The sequence below is a fragment of the Megalobrama amblycephala genome, linkage group LG22 (assembly GCF_018812025.1).
Source record: "Megalobrama amblycephala isolate DHTTF-2021 linkage group LG22, ASM1881202v1, whole genome shotgun sequence".
Classification (NCBI taxonomy): domain Eukaryota; kingdom Metazoa; phylum Chordata; class Actinopteri; order Cypriniformes; family Xenocyprididae; genus Megalobrama; species Megalobrama amblycephala.
This window is the reverse complement of record NC_063065.1, coordinates 16,979,159-17,003,246: the sequence shown is the minus strand read 5'-3', so window position 1 is coordinate 17,003,246 and position 24,088 is coordinate 16,979,159. Positions and strand designations below refer to the sequence as shown.

At 36.9% G+C, this 24,088-nt stretch overlaps 1 protein-coding gene and 1 long non-coding RNA gene across 3 annotated transcripts in view; both read right to left on the bottom strand.

Moving 5' to 3' along the window:
* LOC125258487 overlaps positions 1 to 10,679 on the bottom strand; it is an 83,585-nt gene extending 72,906 nt beyond the window's left edge. Inside the window, exons 1-2 of the long non-coding RNA XR_007182633.1 lie at positions 10,249 to 10,679; positions 4,507 to 4,594 (exon numbers count right to left, since the gene is read on the bottom strand). This is a non-coding gene — a long non-coding RNA (uncharacterized LOC125258487). The remainder of the gene's footprint in view (positions 1 to 4,506; positions 4,595 to 10,248) is intronic.
* A 2,492-nt stretch (positions 10,680 to 13,171) lies between these two features.
* Positions 13,172 to 24,088, bottom strand: part of sema5a (sema domain, seven thrombospondin repeats (type 1 and type 1-like), transmembrane domain (TM) and short cytoplasmic domain, (semaphorin) 5A) — a 182,683-nt gene continuing 171,766 nt past the window's right edge. Inside the window, exons 19-23 of one of the 2 annotated variants that reach the window (XR_007182444.1) lie at positions 21,652 to 21,807; positions 20,831 to 20,875; positions 18,035 to 18,246; positions 15,351 to 15,526; positions 13,172 to 14,417 (exon numbers count right to left, since the gene is read on the bottom strand). Coding sequence is in view for 1 of the 2 variants with exons in the window: in XM_048174264.1 (XP_048030221.1) it covers positions 14,298 to 14,417; positions 18,035 to 18,246; positions 20,831 to 20,875; positions 21,652 to 21,807 (533 nt within the window). In the remaining variant the exon portion in view is untranslated. The remainder of the gene's footprint in view (positions 14,418 to 15,350; positions 15,527 to 18,034; positions 18,247 to 20,830; positions 20,876 to 21,651; positions 21,808 to 24,088) is intronic. The other variant, XM_048174264.1, reaches the window with a different exon arrangement.

The following is a 24,088-nucleotide window of genomic DNA, read 5'->3' as shown; positions in this document are numbered from 1 at the left end:
TCTTATTCGTTTTGTCATAACATTCCTTTGTTTTAAATATCTCAAAATCTTAAAACATTATTTATATCAAGATATTAAATCCCAGATTGTGGTCTCAGACATTTCTGTATCTTAAAATAAAACTGGCACCATTACAGTCATCATCAAGACATAAAATGCTGAGTCTTTTCTTTACAAATCTTTCAATAACATCATAATATAAACTGCATATAGTTCTGTCCATTTTTCTATCTTAGCAGCGGCGCTGCTGACTGACAGCACTGCTTATTGTGTCAAGAATATTTAAAGTGAAATCGGCAGCAAGGGAACCATACACTGCGGCTGAAATCTCTCCTTCATCTCCTTGTGTTCAGAATTCTATTTGACAAATCCCATCGCACAAACACACTAAGCCTCACACCACGCACTTCACAGCGTGTCTGTGTTTCCGAGAAATTGCTTTGTGCTTCCCAGCAGGTGACAACAATAGTGGTGGCATCAGCAACCTCACATATTGCTAAGAACTGTGAAAAAATCATTTTCATGGCCTCACTTCAACACTGGTCAAGGCTGGGAAAGGGGCAGGGATTGCGTGCTATATGACAGAGGGGCAGAAAAGTTGATAAACGCAACATGAAATCAAAATTAACTCCATTAGCCTTCTTGATAAATCTTTCTGCTCTTATTTTGCACGAATCATCATTTTATGTTATTAAGTCAAGGCAAGTCAGTTCACTTCGTGACCATCTTGGAAACTCCCCCAGTTATTTTCTAATCATTCAAGTACAGCTCTTCTCCCCAAAACTTCTAAAGGCCAGAACACACTAAGCCGACGAACTAGTGGCGACAAAAGCAGACTGCGGGGTTGGCTCACGTCGGCAGCGTCTGTGTCCAAAGTTGGCCTGACACACCAAACCAACGCTAAACAGCCGAAGGCCAAGTAGCATGTCCGTTCTGCGCCTGCGTGAGATGAAATGCCTTTCCGTACCAGCAGGTGGCAGTATCTAAACAGCCAATCAGAATGATCAGATGGCCCGACGGACCGACAAGCTCCGACGGCGATTCAACATTTCGAAACGGCCGAAAAAAAGCCGACGAGGACCAACTTCAGCCGACGGTGCGGAACACACTGAGAAAACTTAGTCGGCCGACCGTCGGCTTGGTGTGTTCCTGCCTTTAAACTTAAGTTCCAATAACCTGTCAACAAAATTATGATTTTATATATTTTTTTTCCTGCTGAATATTCAGTTTCATTGGGAAGCACCTCACATTATGACAGTGTTGATGCAAATGTAAGAAAACTTATTAAAGTATGTCTGACAAGACAACTTATGATCTGAAAACAGGCATGACACTTGGGGATTGTGAGCAGGGACAACAACCAAAAGAAATGAATAAAAAGATTCTAATTAACGCTAACAGATTGCGATAATGCTAATTTTTCCTGTAGGACAGTGAGGTTTTAAAGGACCAAAGTGATCATCATCAATGAAGCAGTGATAATTGCAACAATGAAAGTGCTCAAACGCAGAGAAATCAGCTTCCAGGTGGATTGGCTGATGGACAATTTGCTGACCTGGACCTACACACAGTTAAAGGAGAGTAGCAAAGTGTAGTGAAGACAAATGTAGCAAGCATGGTTGGTGAACTACAGTAGAAATCTTGGAGAGGATCAGAAGGTCATGAAAGGCATGAGAGATTGAGTGTCAGAGTCAAGATGGCTAATCTCACTGATATAAGGCGCTTTTGCAGAGGGAGCTAACATCCATTTCCCATGAGCCCTGCACACAGGCTATGGACTGTAAATTGCTAGAGTATTCAGTACAGCAAGTGAATTATTCCTCTTTGACAGTAATCATCAACAGCCTGGCATTGACACCGTTTCAGGGAAGAACCCTTGCTGAATTAAAGGAAAAGCGAAGCACTGCAGTGAACGATATTTTAAAGGAATACTTCACCTAAAAATGAAAATTCTGTCATCATTTACTCACCCTCATGTCGTTCCAAACCCATAAGACTTTCAATCATCTTCGATACACAAATTAAGATATTTTTAATGAAATCTGAGAGATTTATGTCCATTGAAAGTCTATTCACCCTAAAATCTGATGTTTCAAAACATTCATACAGAGATCGTAAAATAAATCTATATGAATCGAACGGTTTAATCCAAGTCTTCTGAAGAGACACAATCTATATGATGAACAGATTTAATTTAGGCATTTATTCACATATAAACATTGATCAGCAAACATACATAGAGCACTCAAATATGGTAAATGAAAGCTCAACTGTATTTGGTTGAGAACCAATGAGGTTTAAGAATGAACCTCATTGGTTCTCAAGCAAGTACAGTTGCTGTTACCAGTACGTTTGAACTTCCGCAAAAACCAATGAGGTTTGAGCAAGTATGGTTGAGCTTCATGAGTCAAAGTTTTGGGTGAACAGACTTTCAATGGAAGGACAGACATCTCTCAGATTTCATTAAAATTATCTTCATTTGAGTTCCCGCAGATGAACGAAAGCCTTATGGGTTTGGAACTTCATGAGTGTAATTGATTTTTGGGTGAACTATCCCTTTAAGCTGTTATTCACTGATAATCATATCCTCTGTTGGGCTGTGAACCACTGAGAATAGCATCAGTCTGATTTGTGCACAAATCTTTTAGACTAATTCATTTCAGATTCATTAAAAAAAGAATGATTTGTTCATGAGTCAGATATTGCTACTTATTTAGGATGGATGTCAAGGTTAGGAGTGAACAGAATATTCTTTAAAGAAAAAACTCACCTTTTGAGTTCCACAGAAGAAAGAAAGTCAGGTTTGGAACAACATGAATGTGCCCGAATAAAGACCAAACTTTCATTGTTTAGTGAACTGTTGCTTTAACTTTGCAGTGTACAACAAGAGGAAGCAACACAACAATGTTAAAGGGTTAGCTAACCCAAAAATGAAAATTCTGTCATTAATTACTCACCCTCATGTCATCACAAGACCTTCGTTCATCTTCAGAACACAAATTAAGACATCTTTTTATCTTCCATAGAAAGCAACAAAATCACCACATTCAAGGTCAAGAGAAGCAGTAAAGACATTGTTAAAACAGTCAACATGACTACAGTGGTTCAAACTTAAAGGGTTGGTTCACCCAAAAATGAAAATTCTGTCATTTATTACTTACCCTCATGCCGTTCCACACCTGTAAGACCTTCGTTAATCTTCGGAACACAAATTAAGATATTTTTGGTTGAAATCTGATGGCTCCGTGAGGCCTCCATTGGGAGCAATGACACTTCCACAAATGACTCTGTGTGTCGAATCATGATTCAGATCGCGTATCAAACTGCCAACTGCTGAAATCACGTGACTTTGGCGCTCCGAACAGCAGATTCGATACACTGATTCACTGTGCTCCGAAGCTTCCTGAAGCAGTGTTTTGAAATCGGCCATCACTAAATAAGTCGTTATTTTGTTATTTTATTCTCATCGCTTTATAATATTAATATTGAACCACTGAACTCACATGAACTGATTTAAATATGTTTTTAGTACCTTTATGGATCTTGAGAGAGGAAGTGTCATTGCTCCCTATGGAGGCCTCACAGAGCCATCGGATTTCAACTAAAATATCTTAATTTGTGTTCTGAAGATTAACGAAGGTCTTACGGGTGTGGAATGGCATGAGGGTGAGTAATAAATGACAGAATTTTCATTTTTGGGTGAACTAACCCTTTAATGTTATGAAGCGACGAGAATACTTTTATGCGCAAAAACAAAAATAACGAATTTATTCAACAATTTTTCCTCTTCCCTGTCATTCTCCTATGCTGTTGGTGCAGTGAACACAGAGCTTTTTTACAGAAATTTCATTTATGGGTGAACTAGCCCTTTAAAGATTTGTGTGACATTGAAAAATGAATATGTGTGACACTGGATGGTGTGAAGTGGATGGAGGGCAATAATTATTTTGCTGTCACATAACTTACATAACTTCTATTATGTACACAAGTACATGTGTACAATCGCAAAGGGAAGAAGTAAATTAACTACTGTCATTTTTTTTGTCATTTTTGTTCCCCACAGCAGCTGTTATAATAGAGGTCATAACCTCTAATTAAAGCGAGGTGAATAAATAAAAAAAGCAAAATGAATTAAATCTATATAGGTTTTTGAAGAACAAGGTAGTCCTGAACGAATCGGCAGCATGCTACACTTTTTGCTACAGAAATCAGTGAGTTCTTGTTCACATGCTTTATCATACCACAAAAAGAGACAGAAATCTGAGCTATAGGCTTTGAGTGATAGAATGAGCGCACACTAAGCTACCGTGAAAGTTTTTGTGCAGTCCTAAGCCCATTTGTTTTACTGTGATTTCTTCTTTAACATGATTTCCATGTGGCTCACCAATTTTTCAAAAAGCGATGTGCGATCGCATCTTGAGAAGGTTAAAAACTCTGGCCTTTATCTTGTCTTTCATTTATAAGCTTTTTCATTGAGATCTTACTAGAGTCAGAATGATAACTTACCTGGTAAATATTTGAAGACAAACTGAGCTTTGGAGAAAGTGTTTTATAACACAGCGGCAGCGCATCTGAGAGAACTGAGGTGGAGGAACTGTAGGAGAAAGCCAGAGATGATTTTTATTAGATGATAGTGAAATTAATTATGGATTAATTAAAAGAAAGATGAAAAATATGCCGTCAATGTTATTAAAATATTAAAATATAAATAAATAAAATAGACAAGCACATGCTCAATATGTAGCAAACCTATATTAAGCAGTTGTTTTTTATTATCATTCCAAAGAAATTGTCAGATTAAAAGAAATTAAGCAGATTTTAAAGGAACAGAATTGCCAATTATGTCATCATTTACTGAACTAAACCAGTTTGTTTGAAACATATCACATTATGAAAGTGTTTATGCATTTTTCCCCCATTAAAAATTATACTTATTTATCCAAGGAATCTTAAAGGATTAGTTCAGTTTAAAATGAAAATTACCTGACGATTTACTCACACTCAAGCCATCCATGGTGTATATGACTATCTTCTTCCAGAGGAATATAATTGGAGTTATATTAAAGGTGCTCTAAGTGATCAAGGGTGGAGTAACTTCCTGTTGACGTTCGAAGTGTTGTAAAACAAAACAAAGGCTAACTAGACCCTCCCTCCTCCTCCTCCCCCCTTCTCCCATCCGTGCTTCCTGAAACAGTCATGAACGCGCATTTAAAATCATTCTTGTCGGTTATTGGCTGGAGCATGTTTATTATGATTCGTGGTCCAGGCTGCACCAGTTTGTTTTTATTGCCGTTTTTGGAGCTTGTGGCGACTACAGAGACCACGTTTTTTCTACAGTGTGTTCAGGGGACAGGCAGCTAGCGGATAGTGAGGAGATGTTTGCTGTATGTGACAAAAAATGTTTTGGCCTAAAAACGCGTGACATCACTTAGAGCACCTTTAATATTAACCATATTCATATTCAACACGACTATTCAACTTTTCAACGCGAATATAACTTTTTCCATAAGTTAAACACAGAAGGTGTAGGACATAGTGTACGAGTTTTGAACTGTGAGAGGCGTTACACTTTCTTCATAAGTTGGATATGGAAGGCGGTCTGGCGGAAGCTAGATATTTTATTTTATAACTTAAATACGGATTTTTTTTTTTTTTTTTTTCACAAACACATCGCTTCACTTCAGAAGGTCTTTATTAACACTCTGGAGCCGTGTGGACTATGTTTATGATAGATGAATGTAGGTGGATGCACTTTCTTGAGCTTCATACTTGTTGGTCCCATTAACTGCCATTATAAAGCTCAGATGCATCAGGATATTTATTAATATAACTCTGTGTTTATCAGAAAGAAGAAAGTCATATACACATAGGATGGCTTGAGGGTGAGTAAAGCTTGGGGTAATTTTCATTTGAAAGTGAACAAACCCTTTAAAATGTTGAAATTGTTGAAGGACAATCAACAGAAAAGCCAACTAAAGCACAACCAGGTTTAAATATGAAGCATGTTTTGTGAGATATATCTATTTTATTTAGTGATTTGTTTTTATAATGTGATATGGTAAAGCAGGCATTGACAGAAGCAGTGTCCATATCTGAATGTAATGATTCCCCCATTTAGCTGAGCACCAGCATTGATTTCCACAGCAGCTCAATGTATTCAAATCAGATTTTCACTGCTTGTGCTGAAACAAGTTAAATGTTAAAAATGTCCTTTAACATTCAACAATATTTTTCATAGCATTTCAGAAATAATCATAACTCAAACGTGCAGCTCTGTCATTTTTCTCTTAATTAACAAGCTTGTATAACATTCTAACAGAAACTTAGAAACTCTAGTCAGGAACTTTCTTTATTTTAACATTTATCATAACTGTTATTTACACAACGGTAAGAAATTTGACAGGATGCCTAACAGCATTTAAAGGTGCCCTCGAATGAAAAATTGAATTTATCTTGGCATAGTTGAATAACAAGAGTTCAGTACATGGAAATGACATACATTGAGTCTCAAACTCCATTGTTTCCTCCTTCTTATATAAATCTCATTTGTTTAAAAGACCTCTGAAGAACAGGCGAATCTCAACATAACACCGACTGATACGTAACAGTCGGGGTGTACGCCCCCAATATTTGCATATGCCAGCCCATGTTCCCAACATTATGAAAGGCATTAGACAAGGGCAGAACGTCTGGATGTGCACAGCTGAATCATCAGACTAGGTAAGCAAGCAAGAACAATAGCGAAAAATGGCAGATGGAGCAATAATAACTGTCATGATCCATGATATCATGATATTTTTAGTGATATTTGTAAACTGTCTTTCTAAATGTTTTGTTAGCATGTTGCTAATACTGTTAAATGTGGTTAACGTTACCATCGTTTCTTACTGTATTCACGGAGACAAGAGAGCCATCACTATTTTTATTTTTAAACACTTGCAGTCTGTATAATGCATAAACACAACTTCATTCTTTATAAATCTCTCCAACAGTGTAGCATTAGCCGTTATCCACGGAGCACAGCCTCAAATTCATTCAGAATCAATGTAAACAATATAACAGTATACAATACTCACATAATCCGACGCATGCATGCCGCATGCATGACGAACACTTTGTAAAGATCCATTTGAGGGTTATATTAGCTGTGTAAACTTTGTTTAGGCACTGTTTAAGGCAAGCGCGAGCTCCGTGGGCAGGGAGCGTGAGCATTTAAAGGGGCCGCACAGCATAAATCGGCTCATATTTAATGATGCCCCAAAATAGGCAGTTAAAAAAATTAATAAAAAAAAATCTATGGGGTATTTTGAGCTGAAACTTCACAGACACATTCAGGGGACACCTTAGACTTATATTACATCTTGTAAAAAAACGTTCAATGGCACCTTTAATAATAGCGAGGAACTGAGAATATGAGAGTTTTAACAAGTTCCTTTTGATATTTTTTAATCGTCTTTAGATATTTTGATAATTTTTTTTTTTTTAATAACAGAATCAGACATACCAACTAATACAGCAAAGCATCGCAGAATTTCCCTCCACCAGAAATGATGTCACTTCATGGAGAATTTCATAAAGAAGTGAGTTCAATTTTTAAAAATCCCCCTTGTTTACTTAATTGTAAAAATGCAAGAAAATAAAACATAATTAGTTTATTTGTTATTTCCTCTGGTAAAAATTGTGAGTTTAATACTCTATACAATGTATTTAGACATGATGAAATATGAAAATGTTCCATAGGAATGATCCAGATTGAAATTATATCCTACATCATACGCTTTTGTCAGTGCATCTTTGCAGAACCCCTTTTACTCAAAATATTTACTTGTAGCCCCTGAGATTATGATTTAATATTTCAAAAAATTTAAGACGACATTCGCATATTCATGGTTTTCTGATGACGATTATAGGTCACATGACATGCAAGTAGGGCTGGGTGATATATCGCATGTGATTTTCACGCGCATTTCGTCAGTAAAGCCGGTTCCCTGATTACCGCTAAATCGCCATCACCTGCTTTCAAATGGAGCGGCATTTAATAGACAGAGCCGTAGTTCACTGACAAGCTACGCAATATCGCGTTCATTATCGCAGATGAATCGCCTTCGATAATTTTTTTACCAGGAGGTGGCAGTAGCTGAACAGCCAATCAGAATGATCAGATGGGCTGACGAGCTCCGACGCCGATTCAACATGTCGAATCAGCTGAAAAAAAGCCGATGAGGACCAACTTCAGGCGACGGTGTGGAACACACTGAGAAAACTTAGTCGGCCGACCGTCGGGCTTTATATGTTTCCCATGTCTTGTCATGACTTTTGTTGTATTTCCTGTTTCTAATGCCATGTTTGTAGTTCATTTGTTGATTAGTCTGATTGTTCCCAGGGGTGTCTTGTTAGCTTGTGTTTCCCTGCTTCTTGTCAGTGTTTGTTGTCAATGTAGATGGTGCGCATCTTGGTTCCCTGTGCTCTTTTTTTATTGGTTCAGTTTATGTTTGCTTGTTTATTTAAATAAAATCCCTCTGCATTTCACAGACAAGACTTAAGCCTAGTCCCAGCCTACAATGCATGTTTGAGCTGTTTTAACATAAAGCAACATTTTTCTTTGTTTTGTTTTTAAGACACACAACATTAATGTTTTTTAACTAAGGCCTACACCTAGTTTAACCTAATCCCTGTCTGTGAAACCAGGCCAATATGTGTTTGAGTGTGGGTGGCTGTTTGTTGAACCAGATGGCTCTACATCAAACATGTCAATATGAGGTGAGCGCTGGGTCAAAGAGAGAACTAAATGCCACATTAGTCATTGCAGACCATGTTTACAGATTAGAAAAGTCTCAAATGAAGCAATTCAGGCATGCCGATGGAACAAATGAAAGTACATATTTACCAAAACACCAGACTAGTGCACTATGCAACCATGATCATGAGTCAAAGTGTGATTAATCCTCAGAAACAGGAACCTGTGATTTCAACACCTCTAGTTCACACATAAATGAGTAGATCTATGATACTCGGTTACCTTCTCACACAGATTAAAGGTAACAGAGAAAGTTCTTCTAAAAAAGGTGGATACTGTGGTGTTTATGCACAATTAATGCACCATATCAATGGAAAAACGTGCCTCCACCTACGTTTTTGCAAAACTCCAAAAACATACATAGGGTGAATGCTGGTAAAGTGGGCAGCTTTTTGTTAAACATGTAATTTAGATACCTAGATGTTTTTTTCTTTTCTTTATTACTTTTGTTAACTTTAGGATCCTGCTATAATATTTCAATTTGAATACAGTTGATATGTGTTATTTGCGAGGTATATAACAAACATTTTGAGGTCACGCTCTACCAAAGTGAGTCATTTACAAACATATTTGAAACATGTGAGTTCAGTGGTTCTATCTTAATATTATAAAGTGACACGAATACTTATTGTGCACCAAAAAAACAAAATAACGACTTTTCAACAATATCTATATGGGCTGATTTCAAAACACTGCTTCATGAAGCTTATGAATCTTTTGTTTCGAATCAGTGACTCGATCTCCTATCAAACGGCTGATTCGATTCGTAAAGCCCTGAAGCAGTGTTTTGAAATCGCCCCATATAGATATTGTTGAAAAGTCTTTATTATATTTTTTGGCGCACAAATTATTCTTGTCCCTTTATAATATTAGGATAGAACCACTGAACTCACATGAACTGTTTCAAATATGTTTTTAGTACCTTTATGGACCTTGAGAGTTTCAATGGCTTTGCTCTCAATAGGCCTCACTGAGCCATCGGATTTCATCAACAATATCTTAATTTGAGTTCCGAAGATGAACGAAGGTCTTACGGATGTAGAGCGACATGAGGGTGAGTAATAAATTACATTATTTTCATTTTTGGGTGAACTAACCCTTTAATGCATTATTAAGCAACGTTAAACATTTTCCTTAACGGTTATGGGAGGAAAACGCTTAATGCCTAATTAAACACATTGCTTTCATTTTATGGGCTCATCTTCTTGTCTGTACATTGTATGCTTTATTAATAATATGTTTACTGAGTTTGGTCATTTAAAAACACGTTTTATGTCCCCAACAGACTCCGGCAATCCCCCATGTAGGCTAGTGTCTGTTGGTGTAATTTTGAATTCATTCGCCTATTTGTTGACAGCCAAATTAAAATATCTTATAACTACATTTTGAGGCATCACATAAATCAGCTCCATATGACCTGTCTGACAGAGTAAAGTTACTCGGCAACTCACCTGGTGGGCTACAGCATTGCCGTTGCCATGCGGTGCGGAGAGCACCTGAAACACGAGAGCTCACAGCCTCATAGGAAGCTAAAACGGCATGGTTGCTTCAGCAAACACTTTTTTTTTTTTTTAAATCTCACAATTGTTTTTTGCTCACAATCTGTTAGGTTTAGGGAAGAGGGTACAGTAGGTTTTCGGCAACTAACAGGACATTTCATTTCCGAGTTGCAGTCATAGGCCTACATGTTGCGTTCAAGTCAGGTCGGAAATATCGTATTTACAAGCTGAACGCACGTGAACACCACCACAATGTCATAAATAAGAGATAAGAATCTCGGGACTTTCTTTAAAGGAACGCTCCACTTTTTTGAAAACAGGCTCATATTCCAACACTACGGAAGAGGATTAGGGCCAAGCAATAATAAAAAAAATAAAACCATCTCGAGATTAAAGTTGTTAAATTACGAGAAAAAACTCGTTAAATTTCGAGAAAAAAGTCGAGATAAAATGTTGAGAATAAAGTCATTAAATTACGAGAAAAAAGTCGTTAAATTACAAGAACAAATTCGTTAAATTACGAATTTGTTCTCATAATTTAACGACTTTTTTTCTCGTAATTTAATGACTTTATTCTCATAATTTAATGACTTTATTCTCAACATTTTATCTCGACTTTTTTCTCGAAATTTAACAACTTTAATCTCGAGATGGTTTTATTTTTTTATTATTGCTTGGCCCTAATCCTCTTCCGTACTACTCCCCTAGAATTAAACAGTTTAGTTTTACCGTTTTCGAGTCCATTCAGCCGATCTCCGGGTCTGGCGGTACCACTTTTAGCATAGCTTAGCATAGTTCATTGAATCTGATAAGACCAAAAATGACCAAAGAGTTTCGATATTTTTAAACTATTTAAAACTTGACTCTTCTGTAGTTACATCGTGTACTAAGACCGACGGAAAATGTAAATTTGCGATTTTCTAGGCCGATATGGCTAGGAACTATACTCTCATTCCGGCGTAATAATCAAGGAACTTTGCTGCCGTACCATGGGTTCAGCAGGCGCAATGATATTAAACAGCTTCTCTCACAAATGTCTCCATGGTTACAAGGCACTCTCCCTGAGCAAGCAGGGGGTCACAGGCGCTGCGTAATATCATTGCGCCTGCTGCACTCATGGTATATGATTTAATCTGTAAATAAAACAAAAACAACTTTCGCCACCTTCTCTGGGCTAGTATCCTGTAACCTGGCCTCAGGGTGAATGAGATGATGTTTATTAGTTGCCTTTTACCTGACACCTTTGAAAGACAGATGCAATGATTAATGCATCCACAGTGTTTCCCACAGGATTTTGTGAGACTGTAGTGGGTGGACATCGGTTCCTCTAGGGGGGTCCGGGGGCATGCCCCCCGGAGGAAAATTTTGTACATTTTAAATTTAAATGCATGAATCTAGTGCATTCTAAGAGCAAAATTAAGTGACTAGATCAATGAAGAAATTTGTTCTCTTGTAAACAATTTTGTGCTCTAAAAGTAATTTATTTATTGCTGATGGTTGGGCACATTAGTCATGTACACAACATATAGTAGGCTAAATGAGAGTTCGTAAGTGGTCAAACATGTAGAGTACACATTTAAACCATTAAAAATATGTAGCAAAAGAGGTTACCTTTGTTGAATTAATTTATTTGTAGGAGCCTGTGACTGTATTTGTGGAACTAATGGTCACTCTTTGATTTGTTAACCAATCCAGAATGCACTAAACACACCACTTCATTATAGATAAAAATAAAAAATGAATAAAAATATATAATCATAAGCTGACCAATAAATAAATAAGTAAACTAGGTGAGTATATAATTCAGCAGCAAAAAGTATTCTAGCCTAATTCTTGGAAGAAAAAAAAAAGCTATGGAATGGCTTCAGATGACTGAATATAGTGCACAAAAACTTAATTGGTGCTAGTCTACTTATTTTGCTCTATGACTCCCACTTTTGCCATATAAAGGAGCACAATTATCAGACGGTAATTTAATTTATTTAGTGCTAATAAAATTATTAAAACTATTTGGAGAGAGAGATGTTTAATGTAACAAAATGTCAGTCCTTGTGTGATAGCAAAATATAACTAGGCCTAGACTACTTGTTCTGAGCAGGTGTCAATGAACAGGCTGTAAAACTGTTGGCTAAGTTCAGACACTCATGAAAAACTGAAGCTGATTATCTGATTATCTAACAGCAGTCAAGTTGTCGTGTCAAACAAGTTGTGAATTTGTTGTAACATTAAAACAGGAGATCGTGACTTACTCTGTGCTCAAAGTGATGCTCAGAGCTCCAGTGGTTTCCTCTGTGGGTGAACGAGGATGATGGTGAACAATTCCAGGATATGCTTTTTTTTCATTGGTTGTTGCGTTAAATCTTACCCAGATACAATAGTGCTATTTTCTGATTGGCTATTGTGTAGCCTCTTTATTTTTTTTTTGATTGGCTGATAAGTGGCAGGTTCAAGACGCGCTTGATTCCTGCCCGGTTCCATAGAGAGAGCGGCGCGGCCAGATACATTTTGGGCGCTGCGGCATATTAAATAATTAGTTTTTCTGCGTGAGAAATACAATGTGTGGCGGGAGTGCGTGACAAAAGACCGAAATGAGTGACTGTCACGCTCAATGCGCACCCAGAGCAGTTAAATAAGCAGTTCAACGCCCTGCAACCAACGCAATGCAACGTTGGCACATTCTCGTGTATCTGTTTCGGAGAATTGAACGTGTTTTAGCGCCGCTCGCTGGGCATTTCACTTTGAAAGTGTCGCGAAATCTGTTTGTGAATATCATTTTACAGTAATGTACATGCAGAATTTCCAATAAATCTACAGTGAATATGTAAATTCAAACAACTATGTAGCATTTCATAGATCATCATCCAACACAGTGATGTATATGAAGCAATTTTAATTTATGCACATAAAACAAGCAAACAAAGTTTTACAAGTAGAAAAGAATTAGTAGAAATTGAAAAGTGTATTCCCAAGCACCTCTCCATGATGAATGCATGGTTAAGTTATAAGTAAATTCATTGAAATGTTTGAAAATGAAAGAAAATAAAGCTGAAAAAACAACAGTTTTTGTGCTGAAAGCAGTGTTTTTTTTTTTTAAAGATACTTGTTTTCTCATGAAATCTTGAACTACTAAACATCTAAACAAATAGAAACATGTTTATAATATTCAAATGTTCAATGTTTTACATAAAAAGGTCCTGTAATGTTTCACATTCTCTCTTTTTTGCAGACCTTACACCACATAAAGACAAATGTTAATATGACAATTCATGTCTTGTTTTGGTGACTGAACAGGGTTACTTTGAAAGACTTCTTTTTTTTTCAGAATAGACTCATCTATAAAAGCTACACTGACATATGCGTCATGAAAAGTGTATTGTACAACAAAAACACAGAGATTCCCACCACTGCTAAGCGCTCGACTAACAAGTGCTCCTATATTGAGAGATACATGAACACATTTTTCAGAGACCTTGGTTATCTACATATGGATGGTGTTTTGCAAAACCCCATTTTAGGGCAGGCAGATGCACTGGAGACCACCGTAGGTCCTCAGTGAGGCACAGGGGCTTCTGATTCGGCACATGAGACAAAGCAGTCCGAGAAGGCTCCACCCATTTAGGACACAGGCCCCACCCACAAACACTGGAATGCGACCAACCATGCAAAAAGCAACAATAAAGAAAAACACATTAGATGAGAATCATGCAAATCGTCCATGTGCCATCTCTACAGCGAGAGTTTATCAGCGTCACGGTTGAATCGAATCGCCTGCTTTATTTGTTCATCATTGTTCAATTTCATTTAGTGATGTCCACACAATTGGAGAGCATGATGTCCTTGTTAACTCTGAAAATGGTTCTGTACAGCTTTATTGGCATTTGATGATAAAATGGTCCCACTTAAAATGTCTTTTTATTTATCTGGGCAACCCACGAAGAAAAATAAAAACACTAGGTGCTGAAGTTGATGTGGTGAAGATGACTGGAATCACAGATCCATTTTTAAAAGTCATCATATGTGTTGACGTCGGTGAAGTACGCGTTGGTATATGTTTTTCCTGCTAGCTGAGGGTTGAAATACTTATTTCTTTCCTCCAGGATCAAGTTATTCTTATTGAAAGCCTGCGGATGAGAGAAAAAGGTGTTTTCAGTAACACAGATAAAAGAACAGAAATGGAAAATACTTGATTTTTTGTTGCATGGATGAAAAGTCAGACTGTATTGAGTTGTGGGTCTAGGCAAAGAAGAAATCAAATCACAAATCACTTGAAAAATTGAACAAAAATCTTGCTTTGAGACTGAATGATGGTCAAACCATGAAGAGGGTTTAACAAAAGACTGTTCCACTTGGGTGACTATATATTACTAACTTAAAATAACGGCCAAGGAAGTTAGTATCATTCACAGAAAAATAAAAAAGTGCAGTCAAAACATCACAGCATCAAGACATATGGAACAAACTTCTTTTTTTTTTAATACAAAACCAGAAATGGATTTTTGCTGTTTCTGCCACCCGTATCCTCAACATGGTTTCATTTTGATGAATGAAATAAAGTAAAACGACTTAAGCCGACAAGGTTCATAAATATTAAAAGGTTAAATTTAAGACAAGTATAAAAAAAATACGAATAAGATGTTTGTTTTAAAATGCTTATTACAATAACAAACTACAAAAAGATATTTAGAGATAATGATGAAAAGATATTTATTCAGTCTTTTGTAAAACCGCAAAGTCTCCTACATAATTAGAAGAACAATTAAAAGGAAATGCTACAAAGCTGTAAGCCAAAACCGAGCTCAGTGGGGTGGCAATAACAAGCGAGCAAAATAATAATTTAGAAGAAAAGACTAATCCGATTTACAAGGTAGAGAATAAAAGAAATGGGTAAAAAAACGCATGCAACATAATGGTAGTAGACAAAGCCATAATCACGACACGACACCAAAATTACACTGCCTTCTCACAAGCCTGACTATCTGCTCTGTGTGGGATGATGGGAAAATGCTGATGACATATGCAGACAGAACGAATGGGCGAGCACACCTGCCACGTACACGAGGGTCAGGGGAAGGAGAAGGGATTCGCGAGAGGTCTGAGAGTCAGAGGAGAGGATGGTAATGCCGGTCAAGAGTTAGTAGAAAATCTCCAGGCCTCGCGCTACACCAGTGTTAGAAGACAAAGGCTGGCAAATGTGGTGCTCGTCCAAAGGCAAGAGAACAGAAACGTCAGGCTGAAAAGAGGAATGGAGCACAATCATCCTCAGGGCAGCAGGTGGCGGAAAGAAGGCCTGTGCTAAACCAATGCATTGGTCTTTTTCTGAAGCTAACATTAAAGTCAACATGAAACAGCCCTCACAACCCATTTTACTTCCTTAATATGACAAATTTCAAAGTGAAACATAGTAATTAACAAGACAAAATGTCGGGCAGGAGATTTTATCCATTATGTTGTTTCATACCAGAGAGAAGTTTATGGTCAATTGTGGCAGTCCAAACACCAAAACTCCCACGTTTAAGGAGGATTTTTGACCGGGGTGTAGAGGTTTAACGTCAAGCTCACTCTTAAAAGCATCATGATGTTGGCAAATTTATTGCTATTTGCTATTACTGTAGTAACTTTGATAACACAAAAGGATAGTTCATCCAAAAAAAGAACATTTTTGTCACAATTTTACCATTCTCTTATCATTTTTATCCAAAAGTACCGACTTTGGTACCAATTGGTACTAAAATTTAAAAAATCTGATGCTTTTTACCAAAACTATCACACATCAAAAAGTACAAAAAGTAATCCATATGAATTGAAACAATTTAATCCAAGTCTTCTGAAGAGATAGATAACATAATACTTTGGATTACATAATCCTTTGGATTGCTTTTTGATGAAGGTGTGTTTGTGTGGACTTTCGATGTAGAGTTGTCAAAAGTACCGACTTCGGTACCAAGTCGGTACTGAAATTGTAAAAATGTGATGCTTTGAGCGCTGTTGAGCGGATTCATAAAAACCTCTGATTGGCCATTGTGTTGACACGCTCATCAGATATGTCTGTGATTGGCTACAAAGATCAATGCACGGGAGCGTTTGAAAGCACATGGAAGTGTTTGAATTTGAAAGCAGGAGCGTTTGAAAGCAGGCGTCTATCAGCGGACTGGTCCGCGATAGACGCCTATTTTCAAACGCTCCCATGTATATCTGTGTAAGCGCTCAGTGAAGAGCATCATTGATGACTATTTACAACATGTTTTTGAAGCGGTGATCACCGAAGCCAATCACAGACATATCTGATGAGCCGTGAACACAATGGCCAATCAGAGGTGTTTACGAATCCACTCAACAGCGCTCAAAGCGTCACATTTTTAAAATTTCAGTACCAACTTGGTACCGAAGTCGGTACTTTTGACAACTCTACATCGAAAGTCCACAGAAACACATCTTTATCAAAAAGTAATCCAAAGGATTATGTAATCCATATTATTATGTATAATCTATCTCATCAGAAGACTTGGATTACATTGTTTCAATTCATATGGATTACTTTCTGGATTACTTTTTGTTGTGTGATAGTTTTTTTTGTGTGGACTTCAATGGGCAAACAAAAATAATGAGAGAATTTTTTGTGTGCGTGTGTTCTGAAGATGAATGAATGTCTTATGGGTTTATGTAAATGATGACAGCATTTACATTTTCCCCTTTAACTTTTGGCAGCATTAAAATTACTCCATTTCCTACAGCAGTGGCCTAAAACAATGTCAAAGCAGGCTATTAGTTAACATTATTTTCCCTTTTAACACGGTCTAGGTGACGTTAGCCATTTCAGAAGTCTTTTCGAATCATTTTTATGAAATATTATAAAGACGTTTTTTCTTTGGAATAACATATCGATGAATCATGCACAGGAACATATTAAGAAAGTAAATATGGGCAATTTTTATGTCATGTTGCCTTTAAGGATCCTGTATGGGAAAATATATTCCATACTTACAGTAACAAACTGACAGCAATCAGAAGGAAAGAAAAACAGTACAACAAGTAAGTTGTGCATGACAATAATGTTGTGTAGCCTTGAAGTTTAATTCATTCTTGTCATCAGTAGAAATGAAGCTGAGCTGGTGAATTTCTACAGTCAGGACAGTAAAACAAAGAGTCATTTGGTATATTACCCTTCTGAGCTCGGGATGTTTTGTAAGGAATGCTATTCTATTGCAATACATTCAGCTGATGAAATATGCAACTTCACAAAAGTGTCTGAACAAGCAATAACTGAAGAGCACTTTCTGTAATTAGTCATGTACATTCAAGTCTAATGAAGCCTTAACTGTCCTTCTGACTTAATGTGAAAAATGATGGTGAGCTTTATTTTTTGCTGTGCTGATGAAAAAATGATCCATGTGTCTAAATCTCACAGTGTATTGCATAATATGTAATAATAAAAATAAAAACTAAAGTATTTTCAGGGTTAAAGTAGCCCACTAACAACAAAAACATTCTCAGAAAAGTACTGACATGAGCTGCATATTGGTTTCTGATTTCATTTGAGACAATCTCACACAAACACTGAGTATACAAACTGAATCAAAACTTTTCAAATTACTTATGAGAAAGCAGTGTATGAATGTATGAATTGATTTAGACACAAGACAGAGTCGTACACACTCACACACAGATCACATACTGGATCAATCGTCTTATTTCTAGAAATAAACAACATTTTCGGATAGTATGAGTGAATAACACCCACCTTAATGGCTTCAACTGAGTCGTACTTGTCCAGTTTGTTGATGTGGTTGGTGATGCTGGTGTTGAGGGGGGCTGCAGAGATGGGATGAATGACCGTGGCATCATGGGACTGCTGCTGGTATCTCTGACAGTAAGTGTACACCAGTAGAGTCACGAGACAGCCGAGTATGGAGCTGCTCAGGCCCACGGCGATCATGTGGAACACATTGAAGTCTGGCAAGGGAGGCAAAATGGCTAAATGATCTGAAGCAAGCAAGATGCTTTGATGGCTCAAGCAGTGATCCTACAGCCAGTGGATATCAATCATCTATTACCTGAGCCAATTAAACATTATAGTAAATTACAGTCAGTTTTGCTGTTGCCCTGTGAATCTGCATAAACAGCCAATAATTGCTATAAATGGAAAGACTTTACTATTACATACCATTCCAAATGTGCATTTGTTTAATGGGGCTTATTGTCTCTGCAATCAGTGTGTTGAACATGCACACTGAATAAATTGCAACTGAATTATGTTGTTCTCTGGAATATTGGACTCTGATTGGTCAGCTGTGACAGTGAGCACATATGTTTATATAATAAACACTGAACCTTATGTTTCACTGCTGTTCATGGAAGAATCACTGCTACTTTCATCACTCTCTTTTATATTGACCTTGGAGGACTTAATTTTAATATACACTGTATTTTTGCGTTTTTGAAAGAGGCTACGTTTATTTGACAGTAAAAACAGTAATATTGTGAAATATTATTACAATTAAAAATGTATATTAATACATTTTAAAATGTTATTTATTATCAAAATATAATAAGGCAGCGGATGCAATAGATGCTATTTAAAATAGTGAAAATATCAATATATTCTATTTACACTAAATGACAATAGCAGCATTTTCTTAGCGATATGCTATTTACACTAGGTGAAAATAGCGATAGATTCTATTTAAACCATGTAAAAGTATCAGTTCTTTGCAATAAGTGTAAATAGTAAGATGCTATCTATACTTTAAAGGTGCCCTAGATTCAAAAATTGAATTTACCTCGGCATAGTTAATCTCAACATAACACCGACAGTTGCATAACAGTCGGGGTGTACGCCCCCAATATTTGCATATGCCAGCCCATGATCGAGGCATTACACAAGGGCAGCCAGTATTAACGTCTGGATGAAAGGCATTAGACAAGGGCAGAACGTCTGGATGTGCACAGCTGAATCAACAGACTAGGTAAGCAAGCAAGGACAACAGCGAAAAATGCCAGATGGAGCAATAATAACTGACATGATTCATGATAACAGGATATTTTTAGTGATATTTGTGAATTGCCTTTCTAAATGTTTCGTTAGCATGTTGCTAATGTACTGTTAAATGTGGTTAAAGTTACCATAGTTTCTTTAAACACTTGCAGTCTGTATAATGCATAAACACAACTTCATTCTTTATAAATCTCTCCAACAGTGTAGCATTAGCCGTTAGCCACGGAGCATAGCCTCAAACTCATTCAGAATCAATGTAAACATCAAAATGAACACTGTACTTACGCGATTAGACATGCTGCATGACGAACACTTTGTAAAGATCCATTTTGAGGGTTATATTAGCTGTTTGAACTTTTTTTATGTTGTTTAAGGCAAGCGCGAGCTCTTGGGGCGTGGAGCACGAGAATTAAAGGGCCAGTAGCCCTGAATCGGCTCATTTCTAATTATGCCCCAAAATAGGCAGTTAAAAAAATGAATTAAAAAAATCGATGGGGTATTTTGAGCTGAAACTTCACAGACACATTCAGGGGACACCTTCGACTTATATTACATCTTTTAAAAAAAGTTCTAGGGCACCTTTAAGATGCTATCTATACTTTATACTTTAGATGCTATCTATACTTTATACTTTAGATGCTATCTATACTTTTTATGCTATCTATACTATTTGCACCTCAGTATTTTTTTTTACATTAACAGGATACAATAATATCATAGAGTGTAAATGATTATATTTATTAAAATTATTAAATGGATGTTTCCTTATTGGGAGAAATAAACACTTTTAATATTATTAAACACTCATTCGCAGTTTATTTCCACTTTTAGAACATTATTTTCATTTTTATTGAAAATAAATGCGAGCTCGGCAAAAGGTGGATTCGAACCCGCGTCGGTTGCGTTAAAAGGCAAGTTTGTGAGCCTTACTCACTACTGCTGCACCACTGAAGACATTGAATTTTATGTGTCACTTTTAAAACTTGAGTGGCCCAACCAGACATTAGTGGGCAGAGCTAGTGTAAACAGCATTTGCCAACTATGGATGCTATTTGCACTTAGTGTAAATATACATTCGGTAAATGGCAAAGTCCTATGTCGTGGATTTTGAGCTGAAGAAATATTTCTTATTATCAGTGTTGAAAACAGTTGTGCTGCTTAATATTTTTGATATTTATTTATATATTTGTTTAACTGAAAGTTCAAAAGAACAGCATTTATTTGAAATAGAAATCTTTTGTAACATTATAAATTACTTTTATAAACTTTTACTTTTGATCAATTTAATGCATCCTTGCTGAATAAAAGTATTAATGTCTTTCAAAAAAGAAAACAAATTCACAAAAAACATGGCTTTTTATTAGCGGTAACTTTAAGATAAGATAATAATAATTTTAACTTAAATCAATATTTTATGTCCATGTATTTATTTATTTATTTGGCAAGTAGCCGTGTACTAAATGGGATAATGTACAGTCAAACCCCAGCAGAGCGATGCAAGTCTGCTTGTACACTACTTAAGTGTCTGCATACGCTGCTTACCTCCACACCATCTTTCCTCCTGACTTGAACGTGCAACAGACGTTTCTGAGAAAAAAGAAAAAACATCAAGGGAGGAACACGGAAATGAATCCGTCAGGCTGATAAATGAGATCTTTAGAAGTTTCAGAACATTATAGCAAGCAAATTTCAAACTCAACCTGTTATTGTGAAATTCAAAGAGCTGAATATGGAATGTAGCACCTGCGACACATTTTTATGATCAGTAATGGAAGTAAATGAGGTCTAAAACTTTTCAAATGAGCTGTAATGGAATGTTACTCTGTGCAAGAAGATACAAGGGCTCTGCAGAGAAGACAATATTTATGCAAGATTTACAGAATAGTCTTAAAAATTCACTTCCTGCGCTAAACAGTAAGCAAAAGTGAGGTAATAACTCCCGTGACGATCATATGTTTAGCTATTTCCATCTCTACAAAATGGTTGATCACATAAAACCTCAATATTTTCAAGACACTTATCACCAGAGCAGGAAGTACAGTTATTCTAAGATAAGATGTTCCTTCCTTCAATTAGCTACCTCATGTTCGAGTTTGTAAAACTTCTCACAGCAGAAGTATCTCAGGTATTGAGTGTATGAATGCTAATGCTACATGAAACATATCACTATAATGCATTTGTTCGATCGTGCCACTTAGACAAGGCAGAGGATGAGAGGCTAATTATCCCTGCACTGCAGAAATCAATGGTTTGGTGTGTCTCGCATTACTTCTTGTCAATAAGGGAAGATCCTTGTTTGTCCAGGGGTCGATATGGCAAGTGTTTGGGTGTGTATATATGTGTGTACGTGTTTGTGTGCCCACCTGGGATGAAGTTAGAGATGGGCAGACAGGCACGAGTTTCACTGCTGTTGCCAGAGCACTGGTTGCCGGTAGGAAACAGGACGTCACAGTGCCGCAGGCGAACTTGAGACCCTGATGAGTCACAGGGGGACCATTCGGACCAATCAGACCAGCTCTCTGTACAAGTACAAATCAGATGCAAAGTTATGTAGAGGGGAGGGCATGTGAAGTGCCCATCTTATTTATTATTGTTAATGCAACTGTGTTAAGATTGCCATTCATTACTTTTCATTTGACATTACTTATTTCTTTTTTAAAGGTGCCCTAGATTCAAAATTTGAATTTACCTCGGCATAGTTGAATAACAAGAGTTCAGTACATGGAAAAGACATACATTGAGTTTCAAACTCCATTGCTTTCTCTTTCTTATGTAAATCTCATTTGTTTAAAAGACTTCCGGAAAACACGCGGATCTCAACATAACACCGACTGTTACGTAACAGTTGGGGTGTACGCCCCAATATTTGCATATGCCAGCCCATGTTCCCAACATTATGAAAGGCATTAGACAAGGGCAGCCAGTAACGTCTGGATCTGCACAGGTGAATCAACAGACTAGGTAAGCAAGAACAACAGCGAAAATGGCAGATGGAGCAATAATAACTGACATGATCCATGATAGCATGATATTTTTAGTGATATTTGTAAATTGTCTATCTAAATGTTTCGTTAGCATGTTGCTAATGTACTGTTAAATGTGGTTAAAGTTACCATCGTTTCTTACTGAATTCACGGAGACAAGAGCCGTCGCTATTTTCATTTTTAAACACTTGCTGTCTGTATAATTCATAAACACAACTTCATTCTTTCTAAATCTCTCCAACAGTGTAGCATTAGCCGTTAGCCATGGAGCACAGCCTCAAACTCATAGAGAATCAAATATAAACATCAAAATAAATACTTTACTCACATAATTCGAAGCATGCATACAGCATGCATGACGAACATCTTGTAAAGATCCATTTGAGGGTTATATTAGCTGTGTGAACTTTGTAAATGTGCTGTAATATAATCGAGAGCTCGTGTGGCAGGGAGCATGTGAATTAAAGGGGCGGCGCGCTGAAAAAATCAGTGCATAGTTAATGATGCCCCAAAATAGGCAGTTAAAAAAATTAATTAAAAAAAATCTATGGGGTATTTTGAGCTGAAACTTCACAGACACATTCAGGGGACACCTTAGACTTATATTACATCTTTTAAAAAGCATTCTTGGGCACCTTTAAAAATACGTTTTTACAGGAAAAAAAAAACACTGGCAAAATGATTCTGAGTAAAAATTAAGAAAACAAAATAAAATATGAAAATTCAGGAAGTCAGGTATATTGGCTTAATTTTAATTGGAAGGTGACTTTAATGGTGACAAGGATTGCGGTAGTCAAATCAGTGGTATTTGCTCCATTACTTACCGCCCCCCAAAAGGCATGTCATAACTGATTTTATGCCTGACATGACAATAAATTTATTTTTAGTAGATCACCCGAAAACTTTTACTCATATCAGCGCTTTTATTATGTCGGGTTCAGACTACACAATATTTTTGTCTGTGTCAGATTATGCAATTTTGACTACTAATTTCTTGTTACGGACAAGAAACATGTCAGACTGCACATTCCTTTCTGACCAATCATCTCTAAAGACGTGTGTGAAGTCATTGGAAACAAACAAAGGTTGTTCTAGCTTAATGCTAATTCCAGTACTCACCAGGTTGCTAAAGCACTATCGTTCGCCATCATTTAACTTTTTTTACTCTGTCGTGGTAGTCCCTCGAGGAAACATCATAAAGGCAGAAATATTGTTGCCATAGCTCCACGAACCTTTCATCCATTGCATAATTGACCCTTCGCCAGGAGTTTGATTGACAGGCGATATAACCAATCATAACGCCAAATCCGCCATTTTGTCCGACAAAGCAGTCAGGGGAGTTAGCAGATTAACGTAGGTTGACATGAACTTGAAAAATGGTGTGTACAGACGTCTTTCCGCGATTGAAACAACATTCTTTATGATGTTCATTCATGTTTATTTGATGCGATAAATGAACTAGTAGGAAGAGATGATCGGTGCATGAGCCGCTTGAACTGGGGTGCTACAGTGATCTGTCACAACACATTAAAGAGCCACAAAACGGTATTTATTGTTAAATTTCTTTAAAAATGACAAAATTTAAAAGACTTTGAGACTTTGTTTCATATCAAAAGTAACCTGCTCTGTCTTGTCTGTTGACGCATTGTCAGTGTCCTCTTTGCTCCGCAATGTACTTTTCGGTGAACGTGATTTTACCAAGTACAAAATGTTCCTGGATCAACATTCCAATCAACCAATCAGATTTGAGGGAAAAGTTTACAGTTTATGTCAATTTTAGGCTTACAACCAGGGTTAGGTGCTTCTACGTCAGTGT